The sequence below is a fragment of the Crotalus tigris genome, unplaced genomic scaffold, assembly GCF_016545835.1.
Source record: "Crotalus tigris isolate CLP2741 ecotype Arizona unplaced genomic scaffold, ASM1654583v1 scf7180000017585.4430047, whole genome shotgun sequence".
NCBI lineage: Eukaryota > Metazoa > Chordata > Lepidosauria > Squamata > Viperidae > Crotalus > Crotalus tigris.
In genome coordinates this window covers 1,938,570-1,952,027 of record NW_024096493.1, presented here as the reverse complement: position 1 = coordinate 1,952,027, position 13,458 = coordinate 1,938,570, and the positions used below count along the sequence as shown (strand labels likewise).

Below are 13,458 nucleotides of genomic sequence, written 5' to 3'. Positions count from 1 at the left end.
AGCTTCTTGGTTGAAAAGAGAAATGTCTTTTTCTTCCTGGTGGAAAAAACAGTCCGGTTGCCTTTTGAAGAAGCAAGCCCCTTTGAGACAACTATGACCTGGATGACTGAGAACTTCCACAGACAATTGCCTGGGAAAGAAGTAAAAGTTTGTTCTTGGTATTAGCCAGAACAATTCCTAAAAATGACTAAATACTTTGTAGCAGTTAAAAGATAACATGATTCCGTCTGCAGGGTGGAATGGATTCAAAGCTAAAGCAAAATAAATGGGAGTCAGGAAAGAGGAGAGGAGTTAAACTCAGATACCAGTTCTTCCATAATCGTGGCAACATTATCTGATTGGACAGGTGGTCTGGTTGCTTTGAAAACATATATACACCAACAGTTTTTAAGTTTCTAGCTAATGAATTAAATTAAGATTTAATATTTCTAATTTAAAAACAGGATTGCTATAAAATTTATTTTTAAAATAAGCATAATAAATTTTTTAGTAAGTTTGTCAAAATTACAAGGTTACAGGCAGGCCTATTTCAAAATAGAAGGCATTAATTTATATTTTGTATAGTGGTTGTTTTTTTTATAATGCTGAATTCTGTAATAATTATTTAATGTTAGCATCTTTTAATGCATCGGTCCCCAATTTTTCTGACTCTGAAGATTGAGGGGACGGGGGGGGTAAAGAGACGATGGATTTGTGTGCACGCGTGCCACTTGCACAAATGCAGCTTCATCTGCTCACCTGGCTCTTGCCCAGTTCCCAACAAACTATGTCCTAGTATTGGGGGTTGGGGACCTCTGTTCTAGTGTTTTCTTGCAGTTGTGTACCTTCAGCATTATAGTTCCTTCTTAGTTTGTTTCAATATTCCATAGTACAGTGGTTCTCAACCTGTGGGTTGGGACCCCATTTGGGGTCGAACGACCATTTCACGGGGGTCGCCAAACAACACAGTCCGCCATTTTCCCCCCTTTTCCTTAGCTGTGCTACTCCCTTTTATTCTATTGGCTTTTGAAAGCCAATAGAATAGACTCTCTTGAATAGAGTCTAATTCTATTGGCTTTCAAAAGCCAATAGGGATTGTCCAGGCTGTCTCTGCCCTGCTGAGCCTGCCAAAAGTCCCATTTTGCAAACGGTGCTGCACCAGTTGAGTAGTCCTCGACTTACGACCAGTTGAGTAGTCGTCAACTTACGACCGGTTGAGATCGCGACATTAAAAAGGTTGAGAACCACTGCCATAGTATATAATTCCTATTGGTTCTCTGGATTTTGTTTCTTACCACTTGGCTTAATTCCTTTTCATCTTGGATTTTGTTTTCTTTAAAAGAGATAAATGAGAATACTATAATTTTTAGAAAGAAGTAGTGCATCTAAGGATGTGGAGACAGCTTTAAAGTGAGAAGTTGTTTGTTGATGGTGAAGCCAGGAATACTTGAATATTTGCTTTATTGGCTGCTTCCAAACTAATGGAAAAGATTTAATTTTTCATTTAAATATCAAATGAATTAACGGAAGAAAATAGAGGTATATCATGGTATATTGATAATACTTCAAAATCAATAATCATAGTCATAATAAAGTTCTAAAATTATACTATAAAAATCTGCAAAAAGAAAAACATAATTGATCAGTTAAATACAGAAATTCTAAAACTGTGCTGCAAGTTTCAAAGGATGGGCTTCCTGCCTTTAAAAATACGTATCTTTATGGTAATACAGAATCTATTCATTGAGTGATCTAATCTAAGAAACTATTTACTTAGTCTCCAGTTGTAATCCTCCAAAATGATTAGTTCCTGGATGTATTTATAACTTTTCAGACTAAATTTCTAAAAATGATCCATTATACCAAAACTAAGTACACAAAAACTCTTCATAGAATAACAGAGTTGGAAAGTCATCTAGTTCAACCCCCTGTTCGAACAGAAGACATTTTACCATTTCTATGCATTCAGAAGTCACTTTTCCATATATCATTTTAGCTTATCCTTTAAAATCATTAGTTTTAAAAAAATGGAATATTTAGGACAATAGTTTTGTAAAATGTCTTTTATATATGTATACCTGTTCATTAAATTATTGTATTTAAAAATGAAAGAGTCATGAACTCGTTAAATGTTTGTAGGATTTACCCCCCAAAAATTGGGAATGGATCCTGTATTTGTATTCTCTCTTGCCTTTATTTTAGCTATCTATCCATTGAGATTAGCCGTATTAAATCTGTCATTGACAAGGAAGAATGTATATTAACTTCTGCAGGAAGGTAGCATTGGAAACTAAGCCCCCTTTACAGTCGGGTTTGATCTTGAAAGAAAAAAGAGGCATAGAAGAGGTATAAATTTTATAAATTTTAATTGGTTAGAAGGTGTTAACAAAAAATTCATATTTTTTTTATTTCTTAGCTTTGGATCATAACTCAGTACGTAACTGAAAATGATTGATTCTGTCAAAGTAAGGAGACAGTGCAGTATGGATTTTTATGCTCATTATGAGCAGCTCTGTGCTCTAGAAGGCTGTGCCCCTTTAACATCTGTGAAAGCCAAAAAACTTTATAATATTCTTGATATCAATGCGGATCGTATTAAAGCTGCTGATTGGATACCTCTTCTCCGTGCAGTCAGACATAACAAGACGTTAACTTCTATTTCTATAAAGAGCTGTCACCATCAGGGTCCTGGGGACTCAGGTAATTATCCATTCATTATGCTATTCTGTCCTTAAAGCTTACAGAAAATCTTTTTATCAGAACCGTAGAATTTAACAAGACTTTTTTCTCAGAGCTTTGGTAGGCAACATTATAAGCATCATCTTGTTTTGTTAAAAAAAATAAAGTTGAGCTAAGAATGTGGTTATTTTTTTTTTATTTTCTAATTGAATTTCTTTTGTAACTGCATCATTTCCGTATTCAACATTTCAGCTGGAATTTGTTCTTAGTCTTTACATTATCTAAAGAGGGAGAACAATGTCTTTGACTTCTACTTTGCTTAATTTACATTATCCAAAGCCGAGGATATACGATCTAATTATAAAGTTAATAGGTGGCACATAGTTAATATACTATATGAATAGTTGTATTTTGACCACACATTGTATATTTAATATTAAAGCTGTTCTTATGTCTATTTATTTTTTGTTTACTGATAATTAAGCTATTCTTGTTTGCTAGGTCTTGAAAAACAGGGAACAGGTATAAGAAGAAGAATTCCAGCAATTCGATCTAAAGACTTAACTGGACAATTGTGTAAAGCTATCAAAGGGTGTCTGATTGTGTCAAAGGCCCTGGGAAGTCTAGAACTACATGGGTTGCTTTTGAGGGAAAAGGACTTAATATTATTGACAAAAGTAAGAATATTACATTGCAATATATTTTTGATCTTAAGATGTATTTGTTTTAAAAAAATACTAATATTCTGTTTTTTTTTATGAAGGGGTTGGCTGATACATCATCTTTAAAGAGACTATCTTTAGCCCACTCACCAATAGGTGATGGAGGTTTGGAAAGTAAGTCTTGCTTTTTCTAAAGAAAAAAATATGCCTAAAACAGTGCTATTCTCAAAAATCCTGTTTGGAGTAATCCCATATATTTGTTAGGTGTGTTATTTATTTGTTCAGTTTGCATGACCACCTGCTAGCCAGGCAACTGTATTAACTATTACAAACCTATAAGGTATACATTTAATTGAACACTTTTTTAAATCTTGTTTTATTTTATTGGCAGGATAAGACATTTTACATATTTATGAAAAAAATCCAGCCTTTTGGTAACATTTTACATCACAATCTGTTATAATTAAAATATTATATTGGTTCAAATAGTAAAGACTGAGATAGACAGTAAACCAATATGCAAGGAATAACTGTTTCTTTGACAGTATCTTGCTAGTGGTTGATGCTATCTTAATTTCTGTATAATATTTTTCAGATATTAACCCCTTGCACGTTTAGAGGTATTAAGGGGATAGTTATCATACATACAAAATCTATCATTATTGTTACATATTCATCAATCTCATTATTTTCTTCCTATTATAGAAGGTATGTCTAAAGCAGTAAATTTGCTGTCTAAATCTAAGTTTCTATGGTTTGAACCATATTCTTGAGATCAATTTTTCCTAGGCAAATAGAGTTTGATCAGTTGATTTTTGTCTTGTTTGTAAATGCTTCTATTTATTCATAAGCTTAATTTTAGTAACAGATTTGGCACCCATATTTGCCATATGCATCTGTGTAACTGCTATATACTAATTTTTTAAGGGATGGAGAAATGTTATCATGTATGGAATAAAAAAAAAAGACATGCTGTATGTCAGGGGTGTCAAACTCAATTTCATTGAGGGCCGCATCAGCATTGTGGTTGCCCTCGCGGGTCTGGGTGGGTGTGGCCAGGGTGGGTGCAGCCTTCTGGGTGGGTGTGAATGGAGTGGGTGTGGCCTACTGGGTGGGCGTGGTTTCGGCAGGCAGCGGGGTGCTCTCCTCAGCGCTGAGAGGTTGAACCGGGTGGTGCAAAGCTCGCCAACTTTGCACCTTGATGCCTGCTGAAACTGGGCAGGCTGGGGGCTAGGCAGCATTGCATTTCTCATCAGATTCACGCCACCCAGCTCAGCTCTTGGTGGTGTGATGAGGGCGCCCCACTGCCTGCTGAAAGTGGGCAGTCTGGGAGTTGGGCAGCCTCGTGTTTCTTTTTGGATTTGTGCCGCCCGGCTCAGCCTCTCGGCGCTGTGAGGAGAGTGTCCCACTGCCTACCGAAACCCCTCCCCCAGAGCTCCTCAAGCCGGATATGTGAAGTAGGTGAGGGCCATTTGCTGGCCACTTCCAGGTGATGGTGCATTTCTTCATTCCTCACAAAGGGTGACATCTTCCAAGTATGCATCCAAGGGGTGGGGCTGACGCGGCAGGGGCTGGTTCCTCACTGTTTCCAGACGGCCTTGTGGAGCTAAGACTGAATGCGTTTCAGCATAGATGGCCACCACAAAATTGTACATTGGCTCCCGGCTGGCCTGGGCCAAGGCAGCGGGGGCCATTTCTTCACTCTTTCCAGGATGGCTTTGCGAGCCACATGAAACCACTTCGCGGGCCGCATCCAGCCCCCGGGCCTTGTGTTTGACATGTCTGCTGTATGTAGAAGTGATGCTTAGTCCCCCATATTGCATGATATGCTTGTTGTCTGGCATATGTAGGTCATATAAATCAGATTCATTTTTTATATACAAGAGCAAAAGTTGCTGTACAATAGGCTTTTAAAATTCCAATTTGCTATATGATGTGAAATGTGAGCAAACGGCTAAATCTGAGATTATAAATGGAAGCCAAATATAATGTTTATATGTAGAAATACTTTCTTCTCACTTGTACCACACCCATCCTTCCAGACTAGATGTTAAAGGGATGGGTGGGGATACTGGAGGAGGGAGCTTCTCTCTCAGTGATAGAAGAATGTTCCATCAGCAAAAGTGAACCGTAGAGCCTTTAAGTGAAGGACTGTATTTTTACTATTTAAAAAATACATTTAAGATGAATAATGGCGTTTGTTTGTTTTCAGTAATTTGTCAGAGTGTGAAGAATTCAGCTTGCATCAAATCTATAGATTTTACAGGATGCAGTTTAACCTGGCGTGGAACAGAACACATGGCCAGCATCCTGAAAGTAAAACAACTTTGTATAAAATTCATTTGAAGTTTGATTACAGGTAGTCCATGACTTACAACTGGAGTTAGGACTAGAATTTACATGGTAAGTTAGTATGGTTGTAAAGTGAGTCCTCATGTAATGACTAAATTTTACAACCATTTTTACTGTGGTCGTAAATTGAATCACATGGTTGTTAAGTGAATCATGTGATCATTAAGTGAATCCATCTTCCCCAATTGACTGCTTGTTGGAAGCTGGCTAGAGAGGTTGCAAATTATGATCATGTGACCATTGTAAATGTGAACTGGTTGCCAAGCCCCTGAATGCCAAGTACATGATAGTATGTTGTAACTTCAAGAAAGGTTACTTCCGAGGCCATTGTAACTTTGTTGTTAAATCAACGGTCGTAAGTCCAGGACCACCTGTACTATTTGAGTGATGCTATTTCTACTTGCTTTTAATTTGTGAAGATAATGCTAATAATTTCTCTGTCTTAAGATGTTTGTGGGTTGTAGTTGTTTCAAAATGTTTAAGAAATGTATTGTACTACTTAACACTCTTTTCTGTAGTTCATAAATTTGAATATATTGTAACTTCCCTAAAGAATCTTTCAAAAGGTTAAAAATTTTTAAACAGCAGTGAATCTGGGCGTAATGTGGAGTCTGTTTCCAATTGTTACAACAATTCTTAAATCTTCAGATTTTTTTATTTGCTTGTTTGTCTTGCCCTTTATTCTCGTCTTCGTTTCTATGCCATATGTTTTTAGATTGGCTTGTTTGTAGATATGCTGAATTTTGTTCTATCTGCATGCTTAAATTTCAGCAGATTTTCCCATCCTTTCTGTTTCACGCTACACTCATCACCCATTTCAGTCATTTTGAACAATAATTATAATGAGATAATTCAAACAATCCTAAAAATATGAAGGATACTGGGTTGGGAAGAGTTGGTTTAAAGTATTTAGAATTGTAACATTTCTAGACAACAAAATAATTTTAATAAATAATATTTATGGAGGTTATAAAATATTTATGCTGACAATATAATCTGATGCTGTACTCTTTTTTTTGTCAATGAGGCTATTAGCCAAATTATACTTTCTTCTGAGGATGTAGTATAGGTTGCATAGTTTGTGAATGTACTTACAAACACCCATTTATATTTCTCAAGTTCATAATAGTATAACATTCATATAAGGTGACATTGTGTTCTCAGGAAATAATGAATTTGAAATAAAATATTTTAAATCTTTTTAATAATAATTATTTTTTAGTTTCATTTTTTATTTTTCCCAAAAAGCTAATTAATTTTTATATGGTCTTTTACAGCATCAGGCAATGAAAAGACATGGTGAAGCTTGGGCTGAAAGTCTTCGCTATAGGAGACCCGATTTTGATTGTATGGCTGGCTTGAGGCGTATCACTCTTAACTGCAATACACTTATTGGTGATCGAGGAGCTGCTGTTTTAGCTGATTGCCTTGCAGAAGATCTGTGGTTAAAAGGTGTGTATTGGAGATTTAGCTCTGAATGTATTTATTTTTGTGTTTTACTGAACAGTAATTCAATTTTTAAAATATCAAATTGTTATTTAAAGATCTAATATTTTTAAATACAATTCAAGTTTATTGTACCCTTAATTTTTATCACTTTTTAATGACATGTCCTAGCTCTCAGATTTGTGTGGACTGCTTTTTCAAATGTGGCTCAACACGATTACGGCCTTTTCTAATTTCTTATTTTTTTTAAAGACTATGTAAAATACTGAATTCTAAAGAATTTGTCACCAAGTAATATATGTGTTATGTGTTGAAGACTATAAGTCTAAAGGGAGTTTTTTCCAAAGTAGGTTATGCACATAGTGGGTTTATGTACTGTTACAAGACATGAATGGAAAGTAATGTCTCCAGTGTTACAAGTTGCTAACTTAACAGATGCTAAAAAAACCCACCAGAGCTTCAAGCACATCAGTAATGCTTGATGTGCTTGCAGTTCTAGTGTGTTTTTAGCACTTGTTCTTTCACTACATTTGGAGAAATTACTGTGAAGAAAAGTTGTGTTTCTCTTGTTCATGAAATGGAAACATATAGTGAGTTCTTGTCAGTGTGCTTTAACCAATGCACCATCATAAAATCCCTATGTCAATACTGACCATTTTGGTTTGTATTATTATAAAGAATGAATTATCAATCTTAAGAGAGCTTTAAATAAACTTAATCAGAAAACTATTGTCAAACAATACTATGTGAAAGTCACGCAACCATGAAACTGGCAAATTTCAGTGCTTGAGACTGCAGATTATAGTATTAAACTAATTTTTTTCTTTGAATTATAATTATTTTGTCTTGATGTCAGAAATCTATTTGTCTTTGTCTTAACCGTTGTGCTTAAGTATTCATAGACCATGTGGCGTGTTAATGTCAGCTCTCTATTATTCAAGCACTTGATTTACAGCAATGTGGAATTAGCAGTGAGGGGGCAAAATCACTTTTGGATGCATTTAAAACTAACACAACATTGGTGGTTCTGGACATCAGAAAAAACCCATTAGTAGGTATGTCTGCTTCTTTTTCTTTTTTCTAAAGGTTTAAAAGGATTAAGGTTGGAATTCCATTTTATCTGGAGTTTACAGCATTTTATTTATTATAAGATAATGTCATTTCCATGGAGATGTGCAAATCATTCCATGCATAAACAGTTTCATGCACAGTTGGTTTGGGGTTGTCTGGCACATTTCTGATCTTAGAAAACCATTTTGTACCATTTAGTCTCAGAACATCTAAAACTTTTGTTTTGGAGAGAAGTGATTGGGGAAAAGAAGGAAAAAGTCAAGTGAGAATTTCCTTGGCAATTGCATGTATAGACATTACCAGTGGCAACAGAAAAAGAGGAAATTGGAATGATGGGGGATAGAGAGATTTATGGGATATACAGTACCTCACTTCCACATTAGTAATGGTGAGGGAGGGGAACTAAGGGGAAGTTGGTTTGGTAAGGGAAGGTATTGAGAATATGGGGTTGGGGGAAAGGAACAAGGCATGGGTTGTGTGGAGAAGAAGGAAAGAGGGAGAAATGCATCCTAGACTTACTATACCCACACCATTTACTGTGGGTTCCTCTTAGTTTTTAGTTTGTCTAGTTCTGCCAAGCTGCAGTTCCTTTAGAACAATGGTTTGTTCAGAACAAACATATTTTTAGTTTTGTACATCCTTTTTTTTCCTTTTACATTTTCCTTCAATTTCAGTATAAGAAAAATCAGGGCATAGTTTATAACTTTCCTTTTTGAAAAGCACCATCAAAGAATGACTTCAAATATGCATAGAAAAAGTTAATGCCAAACATAGCAGAAAATTTAGTAGGGAGTCATAATTTAAACATGGTTGAAGAAGCACGATTGCTTTTAACCCATTCTCATTAGGCTTTCAAATCTTTTTTCCCAAGGTGCTTTCTTATGTATTTCTATTGCTGGCTTCTGTAGGGCTGTACAATGTTTTAGATTTAAAAGCCAATTTTTTTTAGTGCCTGTCTATAATGCGTAATTTCACCTGAATCATTTCCAAGATCACTAGGCTACAGTGCAATCCTGGGAGAAGATAACGTTTGATTTGAGGAATTGCAGTCAACATTATATATTTCTAACCTTCATATGCTGCATATCTATCAGTAGAAATATACGAGGAGCCCACATATGATTGTCAGAATAAATTTATGCTATATTATACTGTTTTCTGGCAGTAAGAACTGATTGTCATCATAATTGGCTGTGAAAAATTGGTTCAAAACCAATACATTGGTTAAGCCCTTTTACTTAGATAGCCAGAACAACATTGAACTCAAGTATATGCATAATATTCTACCTAAAAGAAAAAAAGTAGGAAATAAACATTTAATAATGAGAGTAGAATAAACAAGCATTACCTTAATGAACCCTGGAATTTTGTTTAGTACAAAACCACTGACAGCAGTAATTATAGCTTATTTTTTCTTGCACTATTGTTTAAAGACTAGTAACTTTTGAAATCCAAGGAAAGAAAAATGCATTAATATGTTACATTTTGAATGTAAAATATATAACAACTATTTATGTCTGAGTAATTCCCTCACAATAATATAGGTAGTCCTTGACTTATGACCGGTCACTTAGCGATTACACTAAGTGAAAAGCTGTTACATTACACTAGACCATGCAAAGCTATTTACAGAGTTTCAAAAAACGTTATGGCCTCTGAAGTGCCCCATGATCACATGAACAAAATTTGCCCTTACCATTAACTCAGGGATGCCACAGTGGCCCCTTCACCTATAGTATCTCTTTTCAACCTGCCCTCTGGGTTTCTGCAGGCCTTGTACCTGCTTTTTACTCCATTACGTCTCGCAACTTTCTCTCCACCCTCCCATCACCAATTGTTCACTTACCTTTTGTAGAGCTCTGGAACTTGCATTGGGGAAGGAGAGCAGGCCAGTCTGCCTCTAAGTATTTCTAGGCCATGTTGCTCTGTTCCAGAAGTTGGCACCATTTTTTCAGCAGCTGCAGTGAGTTATGGCTACTCTAAAAATAGTGCCTGGGACAGTGCCATGTGGCCTGCAGGGATGTTGAGGGATGGGAAGTAGAGCATTGGGTCTTTAGGGGGAGGAGGAGGGCTTCTCCTACTCCTGCACACCCCATACTCTGTTTAATGCTGTATTGGGGAAAAGGGTGGGGATCATTAAGGGAGGTATTCAAGTTAGGTGCCTTGTTTAACAACCATCATGACTTGCAATCATGGTGGTAGGCTCTAAGAACTAAGAATGTAACTAAGAACAGATAAAAGCAATGATTGGTAAGTCACATAGGGATTTTCTTCTGTCTTTTTTTGGAAGCATATGATGCAGGTATTAATATTTTATTATTCTATCTTTGTAGATCATGCATTAATGAAGAAAATAATTGAAAAGGTTCTCATGAATGCCAAGGACACTAACTTGGAGGTATAAGCTAAATATTCTTCAGTGATTAATAACGTAATGAGCAGAAAATAATGCAACATGTTTCTGCTAGCCTTAACTCTTGTTTAAATTGTTGTAGGTTCCTTTATGTTTTTTACAATGGAACAGATAGTCCTCAATTTCTGATCATAATTGAGCCAGAATTAAGGTTGTAACTTGTTGCAGTCATTACTGTACGTGTGTCACCCTGAGACTGCCCGATTTTACTACCTTTTTGCAGCAGTTATTAAACAAATCTGTTGCATCTACTGAGCATTCTTTGTCAGAAAGGGGAAGTAAAGGCAGAAAACATTGAAAATCGCAGTCATGTGACGCAATCACATCACTGGACACTGCAAACATCTATAAAGGCAAGCCCAGATGCCAAGCAACTAAAATGCAATCATATGATTGCGGGGTGGAAGTAAGACTGTTGTAACTTCAAAATTGGGTTGTAAGTATCTTTGGAGGGGAGTCTATTGTAACTGTTAATGGCTGTTAAACGAGGACCATCTGTGTAAGAACTTTTTTAGTTTGTTCAAATGTGCATTTTTCCTGATCTGCTCAAGACCATTCTATTCAAGTAAATTTTGCACAGATCCTGAGCATTTTCCACCAATATTAATTCTGTTATCCAGTTAGCAATTTTTCAGTCTGTAACTCAGGATTGGGAATCTGTTGTTCCAGTCCTAAAGCACAACATGCTGTCATCCATTGGTTTCAATGTAGATGTATATAATATTGGTGCTGTAGGAAACCTATGGAATCCTACAGATTAAATCCATAGTATAAAAGTAATATTTTCAGTAATTGGCTATTTAATTAACTGAACATAAAAGAATTGCAGTGTGTTTAGTGAAACCTGACATGATTTTTCCATCTGCTATTTGACTGGTTCATATTCTTCAGTAGGCAAAGGAGCAGTTGCGGGTCAGACTAAAATTCAAATTATGTGATGACAGTATAACAGCAAAGGCAGAGTTTGACCAAATTAATTATTACTATTTTTTTTGCAAAGTAGTAACCATGGTAATCAATAGGTAAAAGAACCTCTTGTGAATTTATCTGCAAAGTAATCAAATTAGGTCAGATAGTGTTTGTTCCATTCATGCAAGTATTTAGACGACTATTTAGTCTAAATATATTTGATTGTGCTTAAATGAATAATTTACTATTGGAGAATATTTTGTAGAAGAGGATACAGTCCTTGAATTGAGGTCTAACTAATGCAAAATAGTAGAAATACTATTTTTTATAATCTACTATTGATGTAGCCTAAAATTACATTTGCCTGACTGATGAAGCTTTTGATCAACTGTAAGATCCTTTTGGTACATGCTGTAATTGACCAGAGATCCCACATTCTATAGCTGTATATATATATTTCTAAATGAAGAACTTTGTATTTGCCTCTTTTACATTTAATTCTGTTTCAGCATGTTTCTTTTATCTATCAAGATTATTTTGAATTTTCATCTCTTTTTATAGTATTAGCCATCCTACCCAAACTATTTAAAGAAACTATTTTATTAATAGGGAAAAAGGTATATATTCAAAATATTTTTAATTAGTGCTATCCTAAAGCCTCTTAAGTTAGTATGTATAACTGCATGTTACTTATAGTTTGAAGCAACTACTATTAAACCAAAATAACTGCTGTTTTTTCCCCTGCTATTCTAGTACAAGTGGCTTCCTTCTCCTCTTTCAAAAGATGTTAAAAACAAACCCAAAAAAAGAACAGTTATCTTGGGAAATGGCAGGAAAGGAAAAGCTACTATACGTATTGGTAATTATTTTACTTCTTTTGTATGAGTTGATATATAAATTCTTATATCAGCAAGTTGCTATTCTCTTATACCAATAGAAGAGAATAGGTGAACTGTGGGAACCTTAGTGCTCTCTGAGCTTGTTTGTTTATTTGCAGACATTGTATTATTAAAGTAGGTAACATTACCAGTATTCTTATTCTCTTATACATTTATAAAAGTTTAAAAACGGTGAAATTAAACAAATTGTGAGAAGATTCTTAATGAACACCCAAATAAACTGACAATAATTATTTGATATAGGTAATTTGATTAACTGATCTTTAAACATTTGGAAATCACAAGAAAACATGATCTAATTGTGTTATGCTTAATCTCATTAGCCAGTGTGTTTTAACCAAATAAAAAGTCAGCTGTCACATCTTTCTGTGAAGGTACAAAACTATCCCAACAGCCAAGAGAACTAATGTATTTTTAAAGGTCCAACATTTAGAAAATGTCATTTAAAACAGGGGGGCCCAACCCCCTGTCCGTAGACAGGTACTGGGCCGCGTCATGCCAGCAACCAGTCTGCACAAACAAGTAAAGCCCCATCTGTGGGATGCAGGCAGCATACAAAACCATGCTTCCTCCGGTCTGCGGAAAAGCTTTTATCCAGGGAACTGGTCCCTGGTGCCCAAAAGTTTGGGGACCTCTGATTTAAAGTGCTTAAATTTGTATTTTATTCTTTCATATGATAATTGTGGCCAACCTGAACAAAACTATGAATATTTTTCATACATGCTAGATAGGAACAAACAATCCAGTTATAGGCTGTTATACTCATACCTTTATACAATAAGGAAATTATACTTTCATAAGGCTAACAAATTTGACTAGATTTTAAATGTGCAGTGAATCCTTGTTTAACTCAATTTACCAAGGATTATCAAAGTCTATTAATATTCTTGGCTATTTCTGGAAATGTAGGTAAAATATAACTTATTTTATATCACTACTATTCTATTTCTTCCCCTCAGTATAATTTACTTGGAAATAAGTCCAAATATGTTTTTGTTCTATCTGGCTCTGACCTTTCCATTCTGTAGCATAGGTGAAGCTGTCTGTT

General features: G+C 35.3%; 1 protein-coding gene across 6 annotated transcripts in view; it reads left to right on the top strand.

Moving 5' to 3' along the window:
• Positions 1-13,458, top strand: part of CEP78 (centrosomal protein 78) — a 28,554-nt gene that overhangs the window by 2,082 nt on the left and 13,014 nt on the right. For all 6 annotated transcript variants that reach the window (XM_039361142.1, XM_039361128.1, XM_039361119.1 and 3 more), the window contains exons 2-9: positions 2,396-2,679; positions 3,160-3,335; positions 3,422-3,494; positions 5,533-5,636; positions 6,950-7,124; positions 8,060-8,173; positions 10,523-10,587; positions 12,265-12,370. In XM_039361142.1, the coding sequence (XP_039217076.1) occupies positions 2,427-2,679; positions 3,160-3,335; positions 3,422-3,494; positions 5,533-5,636; positions 6,950-7,124; positions 8,060-8,173; positions 10,523-10,587; positions 12,265-12,370 (1,066 nt within the window). In that variant the 5' untranslated portion in view covers positions 2,396-2,426. The remainder of the gene's footprint in view (positions 1-2,395; positions 2,680-3,159; positions 3,336-3,421; positions 3,495-5,532; positions 5,637-6,949; positions 7,125-8,059; positions 8,174-10,522; positions 10,588-12,264; positions 12,371-13,458) is intronic.